General features: G+C 40.1%; 2 protein-coding genes across 6 annotated transcripts; one reads left to right on the plus strand and one right to left on the minus strand.

The window, feature by feature from the left end:
- The first annotated feature begins 6,683 nt into the window (after positions 1-6,683).
- supt20 (SPT20 homolog, SAGA complex component) lies at positions 6,684-21,011 on the plus strand. 5 transcript variants are annotated; one of them, XM_061055017.1, is made up of 24 exons: positions 6,684-7,098; positions 7,156-7,251; positions 7,416-7,451; positions 7,599-7,724; positions 8,987-9,113; positions 9,203-9,306; positions 9,549-9,665; positions 9,763-9,816; positions 9,902-10,041; positions 10,146-10,302; positions 11,328-11,384; positions 11,530-11,607; positions 12,480-12,649; positions 12,748-12,780; positions 12,918-13,029; positions 13,245-13,350; positions 13,820-13,975; positions 14,539-14,851; positions 14,972-15,084; positions 16,108-16,163; positions 16,493-16,603; positions 17,444-17,534; positions 18,248-18,333; positions 19,575-21,011. In XM_061055017.1, the coding sequence occupies exons 1-24, from the start codon at positions 7,066-7,068 to the stop codon at positions 19,722-19,724; spliced, it is 2,622 nt and encodes an 873-aa protein (XP_060911000.1). In that variant the 5' UTR covers positions 6,684-7,065; the 3' UTR covers positions 19,725-21,011. The 5 variants fall into 5 exon arrangements, with proteins under 5 accessions (XP_060911000.1, XP_060911003.1, XP_060911001.1 ...); XM_061055020.1 differs by having other exon boundaries at positions 14,632-14,851; positions 14,969-15,084; XM_061055018.1 differs by having other exon boundaries at positions 13,272-13,350; positions 14,969-15,084.
- On the minus strand, positions 20,524-24,717 carry exosc8 (exosome component 8). The gene is made up of 11 exons (XM_061055046.1): positions 24,641-24,717; positions 23,652-23,688; positions 23,488-23,551; positions 23,040-23,113; positions 22,900-22,945; positions 22,143-22,248; positions 21,986-22,031; positions 21,809-21,905; positions 21,581-21,701; positions 21,395-21,501; positions 20,524-20,739 (listed from the first exon to the last, which is right to left on the minus strand). The coding sequence occupies exons 1-11, from the start codon at positions 24,655-24,657 to the stop codon at positions 20,621-20,623; spliced, it is 834 nt and encodes a 277-aa protein (XP_060911029.1). The 5' UTR covers positions 24,658-24,717; the 3' UTR covers positions 20,524-20,620.
- Between the last annotated feature and the right edge of the window lie 230 nt (positions 24,718-24,947).

Raw genomic sequence — 24,947 nt, forward strand, 5'->3', positions numbered from 1 at the left:
TTTTATTCTCCCACAGCCTCTTTAAACATCGGTTGTCTCTTTGTTGATACATTGTTCCATTCATTTTGCTCACGTGGAAATACAGAAAGCACATTAGCTCAGTGTGGTTGCACAGGACAGTTTGGTCTGCTGAATGACTCATGGCATTTGTGCGTCCAAAAAGACACATCAGCTGCCCTAAATGTGCCTGTGTTAGCACTGTGGTAGCCTTACTCATTTTAACCACAAAAAAAATATTACAGCCACACTTGTACATGAAAATACATCACATTACAACTGAAAGACAAAATGTACAAAATCTCAAAAATTAAACGTGAGAAAGGGGGCAGTGTCCATAAAACATGCTTCATTATGGGTCCCACTTTGGGCATCTGTAAACACATATTATTCCCAACACTTCAGGTCATGAAATAAAAATAGCACTTTTGATTCAGATAATGACCCCAAAAATCTTCCAAGTAACAAAACTCTCAAACCCCATTGGAGGTTTTATTTTTGTCCCGTCAGAGTAAATGACAACAGTGTCAAAACTATAGTTGTGGTAAGTGGTGATATCTATTTCATATAAAATATTTTTAAGTGTCCAGAGTTCAAGACATGGTCAATTGAGTTCGTTCAAATCATGACACAGATCCAGCTGTGACCTCAGCTGGAGTTAAAACTAGCTGTGACAACGTTCCTCCTGCAAACAACAAGATTTCACCTCACGCGATTGATGTAATGAGAACAAGTTTGTTATTCTTGTGAGACTTTTTGGAAATGTAGGACTGAGTTTTAGGGAATTACCAGATAGTTTCTCTCTCTCTGACTTGGTGTCTTTTTGTCTCTGGCTCTCACTTCTGTGGCCTGTGATGAATGAGGTCAGCTCAGACCTCACAGAAACAAAGACTACTGCTGCTTCTTTTTTTACTGGATTTATTTCTGCCTTTGATTAAAGTGCCTTGAACTGAAGATCAGCTGTATCATATAAGATACAGTAGCCTTAAGAAATCCTACTCTTTTGTAACATCTGTTTAGGTACAGGTACAAATAACTTACCTTATAACAAATCAACAGCTCTGCCTGAACAAAGTATAAACTATATTTCAATCTCTGGATCAGATGGGCCCGACCCAGAAAACACTGAATCTAAAGTAAAGTTATACAATGAAATCAAACTATTATAATTGGAAGAAAGCTGTTTGTCTTACAAAAGCTACCGGCCAACTCTCTGTGGGTCTTTGTTCCCCCCCCCCCCCCCCCCCGGTGAAATCACAAGATGTTTCTTCTGCACTATAATTCCATACAACACTACAGAGCAGCTCATTGTTGAGGATATTAACTAAGTCACTAACTCAGAGTTTTCAGAGTCTAGATATGCAGATATTAACCCCTCAGGAGCACAACTGGAACCTATCAAACTGCCCTCAATGACACAATGTTGTGGTACTTTTCCCACATTCATATTGTGAATCTAATGCTTTGTTTTCTTTTGTTTTCCTCTCACATATGGTCAGGCTTTTGACCAAATCCTTCTCTTTGGAGTCCAGGTCCCAATGTGAGATGATGATAAATAAATTTGATGGTTGGGATATAATGAACAAAAGGCTTTGCAGAATTGTGTGAGTCAGACTGAAACTTTGCAGATATTGTCATTTTGGGAGATATAAATAACTATAGCCAATTCTTACACTAACTATTGTTTCTTCTTTTACAGAGAAAACATGTTTTAATTTTCTTTAAAGAACAACTTTTTGTTCATGCATTTTGTGAGCATATATTCAGAAGTTACAAAATTCACACTATATAGGTTCCTCTTTATTCATTTGCATTACATGAATTCAACATTTCATGTGCTTTCTTTAATTTCCAGCTTTCCTCTGTATGAACTCAACATATTTACATATAATAAAACCCCTTTGTTATTCTTACACTAAAGTAAATCTGCATTATACCTTGTGAATTTGCAGTTCTTGTATTTTTGCTCAGTATACTTACATGAGTGACATCCTCAAGAGAATAATTCAATCTGACACTCTGCTAATAAACTTTTTGGACTTGGAAAATCATGACATTCTCTGACTTTGGCCTGAGATTTGGGTTGTAAAGTCCCGCACAGCTGCAGTCCACATCTCTCACTCAAAAGGAAAAAAAAAGAATTTAAGTGGAGAAGCCTCCTCCACAGTTATCAGGTCCCACGGCCATCAAGGTAAGAGAGACAAAGATGAGAATACAAATGGAGGGAAGGAGAAATAAATTTGTGATTAACTGCATGTTAGGTGAGCTTCTGCTTCACAAATATTCAGCCTGTTATAATTCATAACTCACTTTCACACCCATTTAACTTGTTTATGTCACCTCTTCCTGTCTCCTCCTCGTTGCATATTAATATTTTGTAGAACATGGCTGGAGGTCATCAGTCAGGGCACAGCAGAATAATAACTTCATCCTCCTTGTAAACAAAACAACATGGATCTCATTGTTAAGGCCTTTTTTCAGACTTTAACACTTTTAGGATTTGAAATCAAATAATAGGATGAACATCAGATTATTTTGTCCTTTAAAATATGCTTCACATTGAAAAATGGCTGTAGTGTATTTGGTTGTTTCTTAATTGGTAGCTTGGTGGTTCAATCTCGCACTCCTGCAGTCAAGGCAAAACACTGCACCTCAAACTGCCCTGGGAGGGTGTATGTGATGTGCATGCAATAAGTAAGATCGTGTTGGGCAGACGGCTACTTCTGCCTTCAGTTAATGAATGTGTGTGTGTGTGTGTGCATGTGTGTGTGTGTGTGTGTGTGTGTGTGTGTGTGTGTGTGTGTGTGTGTGTGTGTGTGTGTGTGTGTGTGTGTGTGTGTGTGTGTGTGTATATATAGTGCAAACTTTATTTACAAATCTTCAGTATTATAAACAAATACATGACTAGTTCTGTAACACAGTTTTGTTTAAGTATGGGTGTCAAGTCTTATTTTACAGCAGATGTGGGCAGGTGCAGAAGTAATGGACTTTCTCTTAAACATATCCAGTTGCCAGTTTGATCAAATTACTGGTATTAATTTAAGCACTTATGGATGAATAAGGATAGTAGGACGCCAAATTCATCCATTTTACCTTTGCAAGTTGTAGGCAATTGTAGGCAAATGTATTGTCAAGAACAATTCAATGTGATGACATCAACTAGACTATTTAAATACCTCAATACAATTGGTTTGCCCCAGACATAAATACTTGTATATGCTCTGCCCAAACCTATTGTATTATCTATGTTTTCATATAACTCAAACCGCTTCCCCCCTTAGGTCTTCGGTCTGGATTAAAAACCAAGAGTCGTTTACATTGTAATCAAGATCCTGTTTACATAGGCGTCCCAGACAGTTAGTCATCAGCTCTGGCTGCGTGCCACCTCTACCTTTCCACAGAGCAACACACATGGGCTGAATAATTGGTTGCAGGTCCTAATCTGAAATAAAGCTTACCTAAAATCAGCCAATTCTGTATCTTTCTCCACATGGCCGCTATACAGGAATGTGACTATGGGTTCATAATTATGCAACTGTCGTCTCTGATTTGTCAGCACATCTGTATGGAGAGAAAAAAAATGTCCGTAAGCATTGCTTTACTCTGATGGCAGCTCTTTGATTTGCTTTCATCAATACGTTTATTTGTAGAGGACACCTATTAGAAGAAATAGTCCCAAAGTAGGGCAGATGTTTTTTATCTGCCTTTTGTATCCTTGGGCTGTATCATTTCTGTTACTTGACTGCTTGCCTCACACGGTGCAATGACATTTACTATATTCAAAAGGGAAATTGTAAAAAAGGGAAATTGTAAAAAAATAAGGTGCACTGCAATAGTGCTAGGAATACAATATAAGTCCTGAGTTGCATTGAATTTCTCTGTGTTGCAAACCTGACAGCCTGCCAAAATGTTCTCTCCACAGGTTTTCATGTTTGACAGAGCGCCTGCAGTCATTACCTTCGTTCTCATCATCATTATCACAATGGACACCACCCAATCCTCCATTCTTAATGTTCCGATTGTAACTTTATCTATTTATTTCATCAGCTAAATATACAAGCTCTGAAGCTTTGAGACTACCACAATGTTGAAATCCAATATGTGAGACTGTATGTTTAGATTTTTCTCAGGAATACTGCCATGCACTAATCATCACATACTTCTACTGTATGTGTTGTTCTTCGGCACTATGTCCAAACTCCATTGTTCTGTATTAAATGTTGATTTGATCCAACTCAACAACCAAAACCTTTACTGATGAGGAGCTAAAGAAACATTGAGGATACATGAGTGAGATTAAAACCACTGCCTCAGTGACTCTTTCTTTTCCTAATTTAATAAAACCGATAAGTGCAAAAAGAGTGACATTGGCTCATATCAAGTTTATGTTTGCCTCTGTCTTTTTCTTCATTTTTTTACCTATTTAGACACAGATTTTCTGATGGTATTGTTTCAAATCACTACCCAACAAACGGTGTTGTTGTGTTCAACGTTGATGAAATCCAGAGCTGCCTCATTTCTGGTCAATTAGTCACTTAAATTAAGTAAACTCTGGGATCTGAGTCAACGGAGACGCTTGCAATACTGAGGCAATCTGAACCAATTAACGCCATGTGTGAATTCTAACTAAATGTGAAGTCCTGTCCCACGACAAGTGCTGATAAAAAGCTATAATCTAACACTCTGAAGTGACCCTGAGCAAGTCCTGTCATGTATGTGGACTCTTTAAACTTGAAAGAAAGGATGTGTGTGCGTGTGTTTGTTCATGTGGGTGTGTGTGTGTGTGTGTGTGTGTGTGTGTGTGTGTAGTAGCAGCAGGTGAGGACTGGTCCTTACTAAACCCCACCCAGAACCTTTCTGCCCTCATAAAGGACCTACTTACTGTGTTGAGACGTTCATATTGAGAACACATGAAGAAGATCTTAGCTGCTCACTGATACTTAAACCAACAGTCAACAATACATTTATGTAACTGTTTTTTAAACTCAAATCCATGTGCCTAAAGAGCATCTTCTACCTTTTTGTTTGAGTAAAAGTTTTAGTTGACATATTTCTTAGCTAGCTAATCCAAGGCTTTGCTTTCATTTTTTCATGCTCAAAAAGTTCAAATAGTATCAAAGGTGCAGTATAAGATTTTTTGTTTGGTGCCTTCTGACTGTAAAGGACTCCCGAGCACTTCAATGATCAAATTCTTCAGAGTTTAATGTAAACAACGAATGAGTGACCTCTACAGGTAGAGCAACAAGTCAAAGTGGTCAAAAAGGTTTTCTGACTGTCATGTCATCTTAACCTGTTTCATTCTGCTCCAATCTTTATAGTATGGGAAAGAATGTCCTCTAAACTGAATGTTAATGCCTACTCATATTTAAAAGGAAATTGTGCTCCTATTTGAAAAAAATAAAATGTAATGTCTGACAAGTCTACTGAGTAGTTTTCCTGTCTGGTGCTGCCTGATAAACTGCTCTGCTGTGGCATTCAGCCCATAATCTGCTATCCTGCTTCTCCCTCTACTGTACAATTATGGGATAACTTAGGCCTATGCGTTAAATCCTTTTTGTTCAATGAGTTGAAGTGATAAGTAAGGAGTTTTGACCAGTTTGTCATCTTCTTTCTAATAGTATTTCCTTTGATTAAGGACCCAAAAAAACTCCCTTTTGCCACTTTTTGAATAACTACTAAACTATTCTTGGCAGAAATACAACTAAAAGAAAAAGATTGCAATATCACTGCTCTTGCCTCTTGCCTCAGTTCTTACACCTAACCTTTCAATTAAATTTTCTTTCTAACTCTATGATTGATTTAAATTTTCAATTCTCACAATATTGACCAAAGCTTTGACATGCACTCAAAGGTACAGAGCAGGGTTAAAGTGTGTGTAACATACACTGCATTACATAAAGACTAATACTTGTGCATTACTCTTCCTTTGGTAGTCACCCTTGTGTTCTTTGTGATTTTGTTTTGTGTCAGAAAAACAAAAATGCACTGCTGTCTGTGATGTATTTCTTTTTAAAGGAATACTACCTGACCCTTGATTTACTTGATATAGCCTGAGTAAACCTTTTTTTTTTAAGAATATGCAGTATATGCACAAATCTTATAGCCATAAAGCTGCCTCAATAGTTTTTACAAACAATTACTGATAAAGCATGACTGATATAGCTCTTGTAGAAAATTCCGTTGTTAGATCTTGCTTTGGCTCATTTTGTTTTATTAGTACATTGTCATTGACAGTATCACATAGCCTTTCCCTGCCAATCTTCTGCAACTAACTTGCAATCTCTAGCTGTTCTTGTAGCTGTATGTGCGCGCTTAAAAGGCAGGTTTAGGTAGCCATATAGGCAGGTAAGCAGACTTATCAAAGCCCTATGCACACATCAGACACTGAACTTATATGATGTGTGGAGCAGTTTAAGAAATAAAGCAAAAAATGTCAATTAAATACAATTCACCCCCTTTTTAAGTAGGCCTAATTGCCAAATGTTGCAGTCACAGTAGGAACAGTTGTTGAGCAGAATACCTGAACAAAGTGAAAAAATCTGCAAACTGCATCTGAAAAACAACAACACAATCTTTTATTGTCAGTGTGCTGAAGTTGTCTCCATCTCTCAGCTTCAAACATCACTTGTAAAGTCTGCATCTGCGTTAGCCCCGCCCATTTTTTTTAATTTTTGCCTCAACCGGAAGTTTAGCTGTTGTTGTCACACTGGAAGAAAATGGCTGCTGCTCCGACTTTTTTTCAATGAAGACACCGATATTTCAATTTCATTTCGTCTTCTCGCATCGGAGCCACGGTCGACCGCTATGCAATCTCGAAGGCAAGTCAATCGCGCTCGTTGAAATCGATGTCGCCTCACTGGCCAGCGTCCCAGTCGACGAAACATCGTTAGCGTGGCTCGTAACTTACAGCAGCTTTGCCCACTCGGAAACGGGCTAGCATGCTAACGTTAGCCACGTTAGCCTCAGCGGTCAGGCATCAGCGAGCTTGTTGCCACTGAGCCTCTCTCTTCACTGGGCTTTACAGTCGTCAAAGTGAACTCACATTAGCTGCCCCAGTTTGTGCATAATATGCACTCATGTTGTTTTGCTGGAACATTTAGGGTAAAAGGAAAAAAAAATGATTAAACAACTTAGATTTGTGTTTGCATGGCTGTGCAGGGTGTGAATGGTCACTCGAGGAAGGTGACAGTGTGGGGCAGAAAGGACAGCATCGTCTACCGTCCCTCGCCTTGCAGCTGGCGGTGGACCACAATGGTGAGAGACATCTCTTTCTGGCCATTTGTTTCTTTCTATTCTGTTGACGTGTGATGCATTCAACCCGACATCTCAAACAGAACTTGCACAGTTTGTTATTACTGCAGAAGTTTGAGTTCCCATTAACACGGTTTTTGTCTTTCATTTGGCTCTCACCACATAAGCAACAAGTTTTGGAATATGCATTGGATCGAGCTGAGGTAAGAGCTGCTATTTCACTGTTGTGTTGTGTGCATGTGGAGGGAGTCATGTACAGATTGTAGTCACATTACGTCCTGCTGTGTAAACGATGTGCATTAGGCGCTGTGCAGAGAGGTCGGTCTTATCTTTGATTGACTCTGTTTCAGTACATTGTTGAAAGTGCTCGACAACGACCAGCTAAAAGAAGGATTTCATCAGGTGGGAGGAAGAGTCTTTATCAGAAGCTTTATGAGCTGTACATGGAGGAATGTGAGAAAGAGCCAGAGTTAAAGGTTCGTGTTGTGCATCTTAACTCTCTGTTATAACATTGTAATTATGTGGCATCAGGGCATGCATGAAAACCTCGTTCATTCAAATCTGAGTGTGAAATATTAGATTTACCAACTGTGTGAGCGTAATGATATCAAAAAAAATGTCAAATGTAGCAAAGATGTTGTGTCAAAGAAACTGAAACATTATGCAACATTTCATTATTTATAGTGTTTTTCTTTACAGCTCATTGTTTCAGAACTTTGTTAAAAGTAGCGTCTGTTTAGTTTGCTGTTAATTATCTACACTGCAAAAAAAGAAACGAGTTATAATGTGATTATGTCAGATTGATTGGTAAAACGTTGATTTTCAATTCGTCTGAATTAAAAAAAAAATCTATAATTCAAGATAGTGTAAGTAAGAAAGTCAAGTTATCAAAATGCGTCACAAAAAATTGTCATGACAGAAATAACTACAATAAATACAATTAAAGGTAGACAAAATCAGAATAACAGGTGGTCAAAGGCCAAATTAAAAAAAAGTGTGCCTTAAGCAGCTATTTAAAAACGTGTAGAAATAGAGAGCGTATGTGTATGGGAAGAGAGATACAAAGAGTTTGGAGTTCTCTACATCTACTGGTGATGTAGGGATGGAGCCGGTTAGAAATGTAATCAGGTGCCTGATCACACAGGGATTTATAAACCAATACAAGGATCTTAAAATTAACCCTGAACTTCATTGTGCGCTTATGTAGGAAAGGTAAGGTGGGTGTTACTTGGGTTGACTTGATGGACCTAGTTAACAATCTTGCAGCTGCGTTTTTGGATCTTTCCTAGAAGGTCGAGGGAAGACTTAATGAGACGAGTGAAAAGGGGATTGCAGCAGTCAAGTCGGAAAGATGCAAAATCATGAATAAGCATCTCAAAATTCAGCTTGTGAGACAACAGATAATTGTATGAAAACAGCACAAATATGAAATTCAAAACAACTTTAGTCTGTTTCTGTGTGGCCAACCCTGGTTTACCCTTGCCCTTATATTCTCTTCCTCATCTTCCTTTTTTCGCTTTGTTGTAAATCATTTTTTGCTGTTTAGTTATATAATTTGCTCAAATGTATAAAAAAAAAACAATGGCGGTGGTGTGGTACATTTTCTTTCAGAAAAGCACGTTAAACAATTACTTAATATTGGCTTTAATTCAAAGTGACTGATGTTGCTGAGAGTTGGCATGGTTAGAACAGCGTGAAACCTTTCTTGTTTTATTTTTCTGTTGTTTTGTCCCTGAAGAATTTAAGACGAAATGTGAATCTGCTGGAGAAGCTGGTGTCTCAGGAGTCCGTCTCATGTCTGGTGGTCAACCTGTACCCGGGGAATGAAGGCTATTCTTTAATGCTCAGGGGCAAAAATGGATCTGGTAAGTCAGGTCAATTTACCAAACACCATCTAGGTCGTGTAACACAGAGTTCTCATCTTAAACATGTAATGTTTGTGTTGCTTTTCTAGATTCAGAAACCATCCGGCTGCCATATGAAGAAGGAGAACTGCTGGAGTACCTAGATGCTGAGGAGCTGCCTCCTATTCTGGTGGATCTGTTGGAAAAATCACAGGTCCGTATGCACTTATTAAAATGTTCTTACGCGAGGCATTGACTCTGCCCTGCCTGTCAGCTCCTGTATGTGTTCATATATTTAGTCGATTTTGAATGTTGTTCCTTGTTTCATTAGTACATTTAATTTAGACTGATTTGAATACGAGGTAGCTGCAATGCACCTGTTGTGAAGCGTCCTCACAGGCTGCAGACATATTCCATATTTTGGTCATGAATGTATTTTAAACGATGTGTTTTCAGGTGAACATCTTCCACTGTGGCTGTGTAATAGTAGAGGTGAGAGACTACAGGCAGTCTGGTAATACAAAGATGCCCACCTTTCAGAGCAGACACATCCTGCTGCGGCCCACCATGCAGGTAGGTAAAACAATGAAATGACTTAAAACATGTACAACTCCTAAATATTCACCTACAGCTGGCCTTTAACATGCTGTCTGTATTCTTTCCTCTGCAGACTCTAATCTGTGATGTCCATGCCATGACCAGTGACCACCACAAGTGGACACAGGTAATTTGTCCTGTTTGCTGTCTCTGTGAAAACTCGATGACTCTTCTTCTTCTTCTTTTTCAAACATCTGTGTTCCTTGCTTTAGGACGACAAACTACAGCTGGAGAGTCAGTTGATTTTGGCCACAGCTGAACCTCTGTGCCTGGACCCCTCCATTTCTGTGACCTGCACAGCCAATCGCCTGCTCTACAACAAACAGAAAATGAACACTCGCTCCATGAAACGGTACGCAGCACACTCACACACTCTCCAGTGTTGGGAGTCAGTTCAATTGAAGAGTGAACCCTTTTTGAGTAGTGTAAGACACATACTTGCTGCTTGTATCCTAGATGTTTCAAGAGGCACTCTCGAGCCTCCCTGAACAGGCAGCAGGAGCTCTCCCATCTGCCCATTCCACCACAGCTACAACTCTTCGACTACCTGCAGAGGAGGAAGGAGAGGAAACCTGCTCCTGTCATAGACCTGAAGATCTCAAAGATCGGAAACGTAAGTACTCTAAAACTACAAATACAAGCCTGTCCAGATTAAACACCGAATCCTAATAATAACTCTGTGTGGCAGCACATTTTGACATAAGCTGATCCTGATTAGACGCCTGTATCAATTATGTGTTAGTAAGTGAGGACCTGTTTTTTCAACTCCTATTTAAACACCACACATCAACTGTCAGGAAACAGTAGGGCCTGAATGCTGTCTTTTGTGGAACAAGACGCAGCAAGACTCTTTAACAAATGTAATTTCAACGTCTGTCTGAGAAAGACGGTAGCCCTCACTGTTTAGTGGCTTTGGGAAAAAAGTAAACAATCAGCTGGAGCTTAATATATGCATGTGCTTCTATAAATGTGAGCACAGGCTCTCTGAGTCCTCTGCATGAGCAGGATGAAGACTAAAGGAATGTAGACCACAGCTAGAGACAGGAGAAATGGAGAGAACTTTATATGAAAATTAAGGTTGAAATATTCATGAAAATCTTTGTTTTTTTTGTCTTATGTTTAAATTCTTGTATCATCCGCGTTAGACAAAGATAATATATTCTGAAATGTAAACTTAACAGGCCTACATGTCTGCAGAGCACTCATTCGTGAATATTTGAACTCTCTCTCTCTCTCTCAGTGCAGCAGGTTGGCATTAACACACAGTCTCACAAAGCAAGATCAAACTACTGATTTGTAATTGAATCTGTTATTCTGTAGCCTACATTTTTTCACAGGTAAATATTCTGTCTGGTTTAAATCTACAATTTAATACTTTTTCCCATCTCTGCCATGTTCAAGTTTTGTTTCAAAATAATTAAAGTTCCGTCTCGTTTAGAAACCTAAATAAAGGCAGGGGGAGTTCAGAGATTGATATCAATAAAAAGCCGGGCTTAGTTTCACAGAAGTCGACATAACAACACTTTGACGTGCATTTGTTTGTTTACATTAAACAGAGAAGATGAAGTTGACTGAGGGGGTTTAGTCCCAGCTGTCAGTGCTTGTTTTCCTCACATCTCTTCCTGTCATCTTCTGCAGTGTGTCGACATGTGGAAGCAGAGCAACTGCCAGTTAAGTGTACCCAAGGAAATTGATGTAAGTAACTCGATGTATCGCTATACAGTAACGCTATGACTGAAACACTTCAACCCAAATACTTAAAAACCCTGGTGACTCATCGTCTGGCTGCTAAAAAGTAGATACAAATGAACCACATGGATTTGTTTGTTTGATGCTCTAGGTGGAAAAGTATGCTGTGGTTGAGAAATCTCTGCAGTTGGAGGACTCTCAGCCCACCACTGTGATCTGGCCTGCTGAGGTAAGTGTGACAGCAGCAATAAAACTCCCTGTGGGTGCTGATCAATGATGGCTGTTTGCTATTAATATGATGCAAAGAGTAGCTGTGTGTAGAGTGTAATGCTTCATAAGGAAATAATAATGTCCTTGGCCTCTTGCTCTGTGAAAAATACAAAACTGCCTCTTGGCTTTGTTGTGCATTTGTTAGATGTCACAATGATAACATGTGAAAAGTCAGTAAAGATATCTCCCACGTTGTGAAAAAACACAACAAAAAGATTCCTTCTTGATTGATCAAAAAAAAAACTGCAAACTGTAGTAAATGTGGAACAGTTCTGTTTCTTTGAAAACATGTGTCTGCTATTCGAATGGGAAAAGGACGAACATGCTGGACTGCAGTTAGACGATGTCACTGATTTCACTTAATGCTGGAATCGTTCTAATCTATTCTATTTTCTGCTCGTTCTGGCGGTGTCCTAAGGCAAGGTTTTTCTCTAACTGTAACTACTTTGTTTTGACTATTTAATCTTTAAGCGATGTTTTTTTTTTTTTTTTAAACTTAAGGCTATTGAAATGTTCCCTCCATCTTCTGTCTCTTCTCACCAAGTTTTTTTTTTTTTTTTTGGGAGAAGTAAAAAAAATAATCTTCATGACATTTCTCTAACCACAGGAAAACAAAACAAAAAAGTCAGTATACAACCAACCAACATAAATAATGAAACCTACAACCTAGTGAAGAAAAGCAAAACTCTAACCCTTTTTTCTAACTGTGAGAATCCATTTCACTAAATGGGAACTTAGACTTTATACCTTTCCTTTTTCTCCAAGCTTTACTCCACACATATTACAAAACTTTTCTGATTCATTCTTGTTTTTGTCCGCTTGTGAACACAGGAAGTTGTAGATGACTACACCTTTGAGTGTGAGGTGGGGGGCCAAGCCCAGAGGACCAAGGTGTCCATCTACCAGTCAATGGGTGACCCGCGTGTGTATGGAAAGATCTACTGTGCTAAAGAAACAAAAGCAGAGGAGGAGAGCAACGACCTGAAACTGATACATCCCCCGTAAGGACAAACCGAGAACAAATCAGTGCGCACATAATTGAATTTATAAAAGCGGTCGTGAACTAACTCATCTTCATCTCTGTTGTCTTGATTGACAGCTTTCTCATAGGCTCAAAGATAGATGCAGACCGGTGAGTGTCCCTGTTTGATTTCACAGAGAAGTCGGTTCTTTCAAACATTCAGCTTTAGAGGATCTGCAGGAGAGATTTAAAAAGAAGAAAAAAAAAAAAAAGCTTAGAATAAATGTTGTGTCATGTCTGTTTCACAGGTTTCTCACTCAGTACAAAGGAGTGTATGAGAGAGACGTGAAGTGTCAGGTCAAGATGTCCCATAACTCAGGCAGCTTGGGGCAGGGGCCGCCCTCGCCCAGCAAAGACGAGGTAAGGAAAAGTTAATGTTTGTGGGACTTCCTCGTGGTGTGGGGATTTTCTCTTTTCTCTTCTGAGGTTTTTATAATTGAAAATGAACCAAGATTTTTATAATGCCAACATTTTTTTTTATGTTTGAGCACTCTAAATTGCATTTTTTAAATAATGTTTAAAGTTACCGCTGTGCTGCAGTGATGAGAACAAATGACTTTCAATGACCTCTGCAGGGTGATGGTATTTCTCCACTTGTCCAGACGTCTGTTTTAGGAAAAGGGGTGAAGCACCGACCCCCTCCCATCAAACTGCCTTCAGGGACAGGCAGCAGTTCCTCAGGTACGTGCACATGCTACTCCTGTCGAGAAAAAGCACACAAACATGTGGTGGCCCTACACCTTTTCTTGTGGGGTTAGTTAGAAAAGACGTCTGGTAATTGTACAAAATCGCAAACTAAAGTAGACAAGACAGGTCAGTGGAAAAGGAGTGCAACCAAAACTTTAAAGGCAACTTCTGGACTCCATCAAATGTTGTAGTTTTCTTTCTTCTAGCAGCTGAAAAGTGCGATGGGTGTTTTTTGTTTTTTTTATCATGGCCTATGGAGGTCAGGTGGTGGAAGGATTGACCCTGCAACACACTAAAAAATGTCCTGTAGTTCTGAAATATAAATGTATAGAGTTATAAGGTCTTAAAATAATACTCTATGCAACAGACTGTGTTTAAAATGGTCCTTTAACCAGATCAGTTCAATACTGTACGACTGTGAATGTGCTGTGTAAATATCACATCCCATCTCTGTTTCCATCAGGTAATCCATACAGTTCACAAACCACCAGTGGTCTCCTCAAGTGTCCTACACCCCCTCCAGCCAAAAGCCAGTCTCTGAGCAGGAAGCACTCCATGGAGCTGGGCCAGGTGGGCCTGCTGTCACCGGCCTCCCTCTCCCCCATGGGCTCCACGCAGAGTGAGTACAGCTGAGGCTGACTAACCGCCGGCCGTCTTGCTTTCATCAGTCCCAGTCATGACATTGGGGGGGGGGGGGGGGGGGGGGGGTTGTAATGGAACATCTTACATCAGCTATTCCCAAGCCTTTTAAAAGTTTCCCATATCTGGAATGTATTTCTGATCAATTATGAAAAATTAATCTGACATGGTTTGACAAAAAATGGAATGGAATTTAAGAGAGTGCTTTTCCCTGCAGCATTATGCATGCTGACAGAAAACAGCTGCAGTGGACTTTGTAAGAATAGGACATCAAGTTTTGACATAAGAGTCTCAAAAGTAAATTTTCCTCATTGACTGTTCTGAAGTGAATGTCTGAAGAGAAGTCTCCATTGAGATGAGTTGGCCAAAGATGTTAAACCAGAGGGGACATGTGTACTTAGTGTCTGCCCTCGTCTAAATGAAACCTCTAATTCCACACTGAGTGGACAGAATGAGTCAATAGTTTTGTCACGTTACAATCATACTTACCGAAATATTGGCATACCTGTCTCTTTCTCTTTTGACCCACTTTTCCCTCTCAAGGATCAGGAACCCCCAAGCCATCCACCCCAACCCCCACCAACACGCCATGCTCGACGCCGCACCCCGCTGACTCCCTCTCTGCTCCTCTCTCAGTGACCCCCACCCTCTCAGATCCTCCCATGGTTCAAAGCCAGACGCAGCCCACCCTCCTCACGCCCTACGCCCAGCAGCAGCTCGCTCTGAGCCAGCCCCTGCCCGTCATGACCATTCCCCTCCCCACCATGGGGACGTCCATCACCACGGGAACCACTTCATCGCAGGTCATGGCCAACCCGGCGGGGCTCAATTTCATCAACGTGGTCAGCTCTGTCTGGTAAGAAAATGATCTGTGATCTGAACATGTGACTTGCTATTTAGTGTCATTTTATTTGACTTTGCTGTTGTGTGTGTGTGTGTGTGTGTGTGTGTGTGTTTGTGTGTGTGTGTGCAGCAGTCCTCAGACCCTGATGAGCGGCTCCAACCCCATGCTGGGTCCAGGCCTTAACCTGAGCGGAATCCTGCCACCTGGAGGGTTGATGCCCACCATGCAGTCAGCAGCACAGACAGGTGAGACATTACTAAGAATGTCGTTTTTGGGAAATCAGTCTGTATATGACCTACAGCATTTCATTGAGCTCCATATCCAGAATAGTTAACCCTGACTTTTCACCTCTCAGAAAAGAACACTAGGATCTTAATTACTAAACTGAAAACCTCAGGTGTTGGAAAATGAAGCCAATGCCTAAGTGCAAAAAAATGAAGTTCCTTAAGTAGGGCACGGCCAAGATCACTGCCATGTAGGCATGTGAAGGTATGAAGGAAGATAGCATCTCTTTCCAATATCTTGCCCTCCAGGAAGAAGAACATATACTTAAAAAATACATTTTTTTTCTTTTAGTCCTGTGAAACACATTCTGTTTCAAAATCAGGGTTTAATAACAAAAAAGGAAAAGTGTTCCTTATTTTGTAAAGTGAAAATTAGGAGAAACGTTGGATGAGGGAACACCCAGAAAACTGTATAATGCAAACTACGAACAAAACACGGAGAGCATAGTATGTTCACACATGTAAGAAATTGCCCTGGGGTTTTAGTGAGTTCAAATCAAAAATAGGACGTAAAGCAAATGGCAACTCTCCTACTGTCAAGAAATGAAAACAAAGTAAAAGTTCATCTTCTCTGACTGTGCAGCAAGAGTCATACCGGTAGGTGTAATGAAAGATATTTACAGGAAAGGCAGAGGAAGTTGTACAAGTCAATGCAAACACAAGATATCAATAAAGTACAGTAATGGGGGGATTCTCTTTGTGTGTTTGTGTGTGTGTCTGCGTACGTGACTGGTTAATTTGTATTTTACTGTTGCCGTCATCTGCCCAGGGACAACAGATGGAAATTAGCTAGCTATCTAAATCTGGTTTAAAGCATCTTTTGTCTTCTGAGGCTAATGTTTTTGGTTTTTTTTACACTATCCCTGATTAAACTAATAAACTAAACTTTAAATATCCAGGGAAAGAAGTCCAGTGGGTAGAATAAAATAGCACATATATAAAAAAAAATTTATAGTTGTAAATTCTCTAACCTTTGTGTTGCAGGGAGTCCATTTGGCCTAAACAGCAGTGCAGGGTTGAGACCACTGAATCTACTGCAGGTATGTTGGCTGTTGGTTTGTTACACCGTTAGGGGCATGCAATCTGTATTTGTTTGATATAGAAACTGTCCTTATCCTGCACACACCTGACTGTATGTGTAAAAATCCCTTTACTACCCATACCCCCCATCTGAGATTCTGATAGTGGTCTAGTTACCCTGTGTTGTTTGACTGCTTGTTAATTCTCCTGTTTCCCTCTCCTTATATCCCTATATTCTCCTCTCCCCTGCCTGTCCTCTCTCCTTCATCCTCCTCTCCCGGCCTGTTATTCTCCCCACTTCTTTTTGTTGTTGGTGTGCGTTGTGTGTGTTTGTGTTTTTACCCTCCAGATCCCCACTGGTCCTCTCATCTTTAACTCTCTGCAGCAGCAGCAGCTGTCTCAGTTCTCGCCACAGCAGAGTCAGTCGGCCACCTCCAGCCCTCAGCAGCAGGGGGAGACGGTGAGAGGCACAGTCACATTTGCACACACAAACGGCAACAAGTCATTGAGAGGCTCACAGCTGGAACTGAAGCATTTGTGTTTGATGATGATAGAATGTAACACTGTGTCCATGTTTGTACAAATCCAAAGAAAGTATAGAAAAAATACAAGTATGGATTGTCTTAAGGAAAAAATCAGGGAAACATTTCATCACATTTTAGTTCGCAAAGCCAGGATTACTGTCCTAATGTTGTCACATTACAAGAACTTTAAATTAGGATATCAGTAAAAGATCAGATGCCTGTTATGGCGCAGGCATGCCAGTTTCAGTACTCCAGCAAAAATGGCACCCAATATAGGGTTATTTTCTTATATTTGATTCCAGACTTGCACACAGTATTGATACAGAGAATTGACTGAACACATACCAACTGTTGACAAACCTTTTAATAGCATTTAAACTGAATTTTTAAAAAATCACAGCGTCTCCTCTACGCCATAGATGCTCGTCTAACTTGTTTATCTTTATGATGTGATGAAAGGGTTTAACAATACCTGTGTACTAGTCGACACAGCAGGCAGATATGCTCAAGTGTACCTATTTCTTAGGAACCTAACTGCTGTAAAACATCATAAACTAAAGTATTTGCTTTGTTTTCATTAGCAGTGCTTTCTTCACTTCCTCTCTATGTTGTTCAACCTCCACCGCTCTCTCTCTCTCTTTCTCTCTCGCTCTGTAGCTTGCGGCAGCTTTGGGTTGAAACAATGACTGTAGATCTGTTGTTGTTGTTGTTGTTGTTTCTTCAATAAGCTTCAGTTACTCGGTTATTATTGAACATAAAAATGACTTTCTTTTTAGGGGGAACAGGGCTCAGATCCAAGTTTAGGAAACCAGCAAACAGCGGTCATCAACCTGGGAGTGGGAAGCTTCATGTCTCCACAAGCAGCAGGTATGACCCACATTTACACACACACACACACACACACAAACACAGGAACACTCAGATTAACAATTAACTCACCATTTTCTCAACAAAAAAAGTTCCCTCTTCTCATCCCCGATAACTTATTTCAAAACAAATGGACACAACACACCGTTATTAACTAGCACTAACAACATAAGATTGACTAATGTGTTCATTATCATAACAAATGTACACGAGGATTCTGTGACTACATGATGGTTTAACTGACTTCAGCCATTGTTCCTCTCGATGAAGATTGTAACAAGTGACAGGAGAGACTCAACTTCCCCTTCTTTCTCTGCTACATTCGCTCTTTTTATTTTTCCTCTCTTGTTTTTCCCCCCTCCCCCCTGTGACCTGTTGTGTTCTTTCTCTTCCTTTGCTACCTGTCCTTCTCATTCACACCTTTTCTGGCTCACTCCATTCATACTTTTGCTCATAATCTCCTTAAAAAATGCCCATGCACATGCTTTCTCTGCAATTTCCCCTCATTCACTCTTTTTACTTTCCTCGTGTGTGGTTATGCATCACCCAATACCCCCCCCCCCCCCCCTTTCCCCTTATGTATGTGCACCTTCTCTCCCCATACTTTGCTCTTCCCTCTACCCTCTCCTTCTTTTGCTTCCTCTCTTCTCTCTCGTCTCATCCCCTCCCTCCCTATGGGGCTCCCTGTCTCCCCCCCCCCCCTCCCCCCTCAGTGCTGTCCCAGTTGGGCTGTGGGCTGGACGGGTCTGGGCCCCCGCTGCCTTCTCCAAGGCTTCAGCAGCACCAGCCACAGATCCAAGTAATACAGCAACTTTAACATCTTTATACACATATACATGCTTTAAGAACACTGAGGCTGCATTCAACTAAACTCTCCATGCTGTAATTTAGCGGGTCGGTGTGGTGTTCATTTGACACTGAAGAACTAAGAAGCACATGAGTTTAGCGTGTAACTCAGACCTGGGTAGAATTGAAATAGATTGTAAAAGGCAAACAGAGCTGAATTTTATAAGCTTAGAACATCTGTAAACATTTGGAATAACTATCCTAGTAATGAAAACCTATTTAACATTTTAATTACCTTCTATAACGAAGCTTTTCTTTACTGTAAACACTTGTCAACAATAGCTGAGGGTATATTCTTTCTTTTCATGTAAGGAGTAGTTGGAATTGATTGACGTCTGTAGCACTTCAGATCTGACTTTCAACAAAAGCCTCAAGAGATTCTTGTTTTCCCTGTTGTGGATCTACACTATTCAGCCCATCTTGTGTTGCATATTTTTTGTTAACCAAGAACTCCCAGCAAACCCACACTCGTATACACCCACAGAGCTTCTTGCACTTCCAATGGCAGCAACTAACAGCGTGTTGAAGTGGGAGGCATGCTCTTACAAAAAAAAAAAGCATTTTAGGGAGAGAAATATTCTAATCTGAAATATTGTCCAGGGGGAAAACAAACACTGTTGTAATGTTTCTGACTGCATCATTTCAGGTTAGAGATGACATTCTGTAAGCATGAAACATCCGTTTTTGTTTTTGCCCAGTTGAAGTTGCTGACTTACTCCGAGCAGAAAGCACGGTTGCCAAGCTGCATGCCTGTTGTCGTCGGGATCACAGCCAATAATTTGTGTCTCCAGAACGCCACTGGTGCTGCTTGACTGTATCCTGCCTCACTCCCCGACACACAACCCCCCCCTCCTCCCCTCAAACCTGCCCACCAAACTCTCTCTCTCTTCCTCCTCCCCACCTCCCCCTTGCACCCCATTAACCCCCTCTACTGTTTCTTCGCACTCCTGTATGATGAGCAGGCTTTAGTGACGCTTCACTAACACACACAGACATTTAAAGGCACAAAGCGTTCTTCTGGAAATCTGAGATCAATTCCATCCAGTGTGTGTTAAAATGTTTTGCAACTTACCATGTTTTTTTTATTTTCAGTGCTGCAGTTGCTTAAAAAATATTCTTAGATTCGTACACAAAAAATGCATTCTATCACTGGAAATGACTCTCTGTTTCTCATCTTTCCTCTGCACTTGTCAGTTGCAATTCTTGCAGCACCAAATGCAGCAGCAGCAGCAAATGGCTATGGGAGCAGCAGCTCCTCAGGGGGGAGCGCCACGGCAACATACCGCCAGCCAACCAAGAAGTAAGAGGAAGAGGAGCATGCCACAGCCGCTCCCCAAGTCCTGACAGACTAAAGTCACACTAAAAAAAAAAAAAAAAAGAAGCTACACGAGGACAATATGATCTATACTGTGCTCTTTGTCTGCCTCACTGTGGAGCCTGCAGACAAAAAAAAAACTTTGTCATTTCTGTCTTTTTCTAGCTGACAAATTTGTAGTAATGGTTGCCAGATGGTTTTGGAAAACCAAGACTGTGTCCACCTTTGAGTACAAGGATTTTTAGAACAGGGAGTCCTACACCTAAAGAACCATAGTGATATTTTTTTGAGATGACAAAGATGGTTCTAGTAGGAAAACTGGCTTTTGTAATGACAAAACGCCCCTTCAGGAAGACTTTTCACTTCAGGGGCCCTGTGGACTGAGAGGACGATGAATGCACAGTCTCAGAGGAGTCCTCCCGAGGCTGCCCAATCTTCCTGCCTCGGCTCGGTTGACCCCCCCTCCCCCTCCCCTCCCCAGGAGAAACTGCCCTTTAAGCACGGATCCCAGCTGAGCGCATCAACACCAAATCCTCCACGTAACCGTTACATGTGAAAATGCAAAATCTGATCCTGGAGCAGTGCCTGGGGGCAGCTCTCTACCTCTCAGTCTGTTGGAAGTTTTTCTTCTGTTAGCCATCTCGGCACAGGGCTCGACCGGAGTACTGGAGATCAACATGCAAGACAGTGTACCTGTTTTTGTACAGCACATTTTGAAAAAAGGCATTTCCTTCTAAAGAGTTCAGGAGCCATGAGAGTATTCTTATGAGACATCAAATGAGTGTGTGTAAGACATTTCTGGACACTGAGAAATAATTTTTTAAGGAGTCTTTGTCAGCAGTTTTATTGTTATTAAAAAAAAAAAAAGAATATATATTGACAGTGGAAAATACAGCTTTTAGATAAAAAGTGTTGTTTGAGACTCTTATTGGGCAGTCTTCACACTGTGTAAGACTTTGTCGATGAGTTTCTGGATCTCTCTCTGTCGCGTGGCTGCTCTGCTGATGCACTCCTGCAGCTTCTCTCCTGACAGCGACGTCCCACCTGAACCAGAGAGGGGGGGGGGGGGGGGGGGGGGGGGGTGTTAGAAGCCATGTTTAATTATCAAAGTTACAGTTTTCAGGTATTACAGTTGATGTGTTTAGATGCCAACTTACTATCAGAGTTCATATAATGACAGTTTTACATTTGGATAAACTTCTTATTATTTCTATTGTCAACTCACTGCACACTAGGTAAAGGAAGATATACGTCAGACTAACACTGACAAGGTTCATTTCAAGGAAAGCCTCAAATATATATTTGACAAAGAAACTTCTTATTTAAAAAAATAAAATAAAAACTTGGGTGTGTTTCATCACATGCATCTCAGTTTCAGAGGTGTGAGCTAAACTAGATCTTGAATTTCCTTTTAACTTAAATGGACATTTTCTTCTTTCTCTTGAGATGTAAATCACACACTCATGAGAATCTGTAGTCTTTTCTAGTCTTGAGACTTAAAAACATTTATTATTCATGACATCTATTCATTTTAGGTGACATGTTTTTCTCCCTTAAAACCTCTTTTTACTGTCAGACTTGTATGAGGGAGACCCTAATACGTTTCCTTTTGTGTAGTCACTAAAAACTTTAATGTTTTAATGCACATAGACTATAGATACACAGAGACAGACGAATCCTTACAGACTTAGTGTCTGACCTGGTTTGTGTAGAGTGCAGAGTCGATCCTCCTCGTCCGTCACCACAGTGAGCTGAGCGGTGGCCAGACTCTCCTCTTCAGACGTCGGGTCTACGATCAGGATGGAGCTGCACATTAAGGAGGCAAGGATTACAAACGTACACATTACGTGCCAGGCTTCAAAACAAAAAAAAATGATCCACTTACTCATCAAAGACACAAAAAGAGGCACCAACTGGATGTTTCTGAATCTGCAGGCTACGTCTCTTTTCTAAATTGACCTCTGGCGTACTCGTCTCTGTGTTGACGGTGACCTCTGGGAGCTGTGCTGTGGGAAGCAGGAACCCGCTAACATTAACATTGATTAAAAAAAAAAACAGAACAAAGATGTCTTGAGCAAAGCCTGTAATAATTGTATGTCCCTGTAGCACATACTGTTCTTGAGAGCAGCCAGCAGGGCGATGACACAAGCATCCAACACGTTTCCATCATAGTCCAGACACATCAGGTCGCAGTAAAGCACCCAGCAGAGCTGCAACACCGAGCCCACACAATCAGGACCAATGACCCAACAGTTAAAAAACATCACCAATGTTTGATTGTTGATTTTACCTTTCCTCTGTCAATGCACAAGTCTTCTGTCTGTATCAAGTCAGAGCTGCAAAACCAGCACAAAACATCTTAGTCAAAGCAGAAGGCATCAGATGAGTGAGCAGGCTTTAGAAGGAAAAAAATAAGAAATATGATTTTTTTTAAAAGTCTGCAGCACCTTTCGATGACATCAGCGATGAACTGACTGGCAGCCTGAGCTTGTTCTCCCGGAGGACCTGGCCGGAACCGAGAGGAACAGAGAGGGGGCAGGTCCACATTTGGTACTAACAAGAACCGAAAGAGGACTGCAGTTAGTATTTGTTTGGATTCTCACTCATCCTGAGGTCCATGTAAAAACATAAGACAGTAGATATTGTAATCACTTGATGCCGATACAGCTACAACAGTATTATGATACTTCCCTAACAACTGAACATGACATGATACAAATGGAATAAAATTAGATACAATAAAACATGATTTAAAAAAAAGACACAAGGAATAGTTGTGCTGGTAAGAAAGAATGTTCAACTACCATTTAAAAGTGGACACGCTTTTTCTTAATTATCACTCAATAACTTTATTTGGTCTAATTATGAGCAGAGTAATGTCTACAACATGAAGTCAGTTTACCGCCCGACCATTTAAGTGTCAGCTATTTGACCTCATTAAAATGATTCTAACGTTGAGTCACAGTGAGAAAATGTCTGGAAATTTGGGCTTTTTCACATCCACTGTACTTTAATTACATTTTAATTCAGCAATTTAATAATAATAAGTAAACACTTCCAGCTGTTAAACCAAATGGCCAAACGTTACATAACTTAGAATATTTGAACCATGTAAATTCCATAATAACAGAAACAAGAAAGAGAGGAACAATACAATGTCATTAGCTTTAACTCCACATCTGAAACATGGCTACTGGTTCTTACCAATGTAACCTTTCCCCGGTGCCTCTACTGTAGGGTTTGCCAGCTCCTGCACACGAGGTGACACAAGAAATCAATAACATTTTGTTTACCCGGGTCAGATTAAATTGAAACAGAGATTTTTAACCCTTGGTTTAATTTACCGCTTTTATCCCACAGATGACTGTTGTGTTTCCGAGCTTAACCAGGGCAGAGCCATCTGCTGTGGATATGGATCCTGAACAGAGCAAGACACACAAATGATCCCACAGAGACTCAAGACAAAACCTGCAACATATCATTAATACACTATAAATCAGGGACGGACAACTTTGGTGACAGCAAGGGCCACATTCATTTAATTCTCACTGCCAGAGGGCCAAATTAAACGATTACAGTCGATTATGTCTCAAATTAACTCAACATATACCAGTGATCAAATATTATTATGGACATATTTCTGGTTTTCATGATTTCATGGCAGATTTTGTCATGTTTTCTTCATGTTTCCAATTAACTGATGTGTAAAAAATTAACCTGAGGGCCACGTTGAGGGTTGATGGGGGCCGCAGGTGGCCCACCCCTGCTATAAAGGTGATTGCCGTTTCCTACCTATGTTTAGTGTTGTGGTTCTGAATTCTGACAGCTCCCGTCCATCAGGCCGACAGTTTTCTTTCTGAAATGTTTAAATTTTAGTATGATTACATATTAATAATGACCCTGACAGACGGAATAAACCAGGTACTCAGCATGAGTTTGTGTCAACTAGCACTCACCAGAAAGCTTCTGTGGTACTCCAGAGGCTCAGCAGTCCTGAAAGTGTTCGAGGAAGGCAGAAAGAGGACCAAAGAACACAGGTACTGACTGTTAGTTTTCAGCAGAGGGACAGTAAACACAATCTCAGAGGAACATTTATGTTAAAAAAAAAAAAACACAGCAGTAAGGACCAACATGAAACTACACTGTATTACAACGAAGGGTGTTGATTTATGGAACAGCTGCAGTGATGAAATGAAAAGACAGTTTAAACACATTTTCAAGAATAACATATTTAACAAATATAAAATTGAGCAGTCAATGAAAAAAACAATCAATATCAGTTGTAAGGTCTGTACCATCTACCAGTTAATGTGTGTAATACATTATATCTGTTGCTTCGTTATCTGTATTATTCGACTTTATTTTTGAAAGCTTAGTCTTGGGTTAATTTATTAAGATAAAAAGATAAAAGGGGTAAGACTGGATAAGTTATTTAACTTCACCCTTACACCCTTTTCCAACATGGACTGGTTAAAGGAAAAATAATCGAGCCACTACAGAAAGTATGCTTTGATTGCTGTTTGCTTTGTTTGTAATGTATATTTTATTTTTATTTATAAATAATTTAGAAAAAAAAAAAAAAATGAAAATGAAAAAATAGTTACAGAGGATGAAATCACCACATGATCATTAACGAGTGTTTAAATCCACTTTCAGCTCGTCACGTAAAAGTTAACAGATAAATCGTGTTATTATTTTAAAGAACAGTCCCTTTGATATTCTGATTCTGTCATGTGTAAACCGAAAACCTATTCCTTTTTACTTTTCCTGATCCAGTTCACATCTCTGTCACACGTGAATGAAATGCTCAGTTAACTCTTCGTCATGAGATTCCTTTACTTTCACTAAGAGCAGATTTAATACAACGCTAAACTACTATAAAAAATGAGAATACGACTTAAAACGAGGTATTATTATTTAAGAGATTAAGTTTTCTCAGTCTTACTTGAAACCAGCCGCCATGATGTTTTGATTGACCACGTGGGTTGGGTCTACGCACTACGGTGGCCGATAGGAAGAGGCAGCCGGGTTAAAAAAAAAAAAAAAAAAAGCGAAACTGATATACGAGTAAACATTCACCTAGCTAGTTTCCACTGTGTTTATAACTTTACCATGGAATGTAAATAATGTGTTTTTACTTTGTATTTGTCTACGAGAAAGGTATAACCAGGATTCTTTAAATTGCTATTTTATGAGGATTATTATTTGAGTTTGTTTTTTAACTTCATATTTTGGTGTTTTCCTGCAGACTA

This window comes from Labrus mixtus, chromosome 14 (genome assembly GCF_963584025.1).
Source record: "Labrus mixtus chromosome 14, fLabMix1.1, whole genome shotgun sequence".
In the NCBI taxonomy this organism is placed as follows: Eukaryota; Metazoa; Chordata; class Actinopteri; order Labriformes; family Labridae; genus Labrus; species Labrus mixtus.

Coding starts and splice junctions, on each gene's coding strand:
- exosc8 (XM_061055046.1), bottom strand. Junction 23,114..23,487: donor AACCACAACACTAAACATAG/GTAGGAAACGGC, acceptor TGCTCTGTTCAG/GATCCATATCCACAGCAGAT. Junction 20,740..21,394: donor CTGCACTCTACACAAACCAG/GTCAGACACTAA, acceptor TCTCTGGTTCAG/GTGGGACGTCGCTGTCAGGA.
- supt20 (XM_061055016.1), top strand. CDS start 7,066: ATGCACTCATGTTGTTTTGCTGGAACATTTAGG. Junction 14,852..14,968: donor AACGTGGTCAGCTCTGTCTG/GTAAGAAAATGA, acceptor GTGTGTGTGCAG/CAGTCCTCAGACCCTGATGA. Junction 17,535..18,247: donor CATGTCTCCACAAGCAGCAG/GTATGACCCACA, acceptor CTCCCCCCTCAG/TGCTGTCCCAGTTGGGCTGT.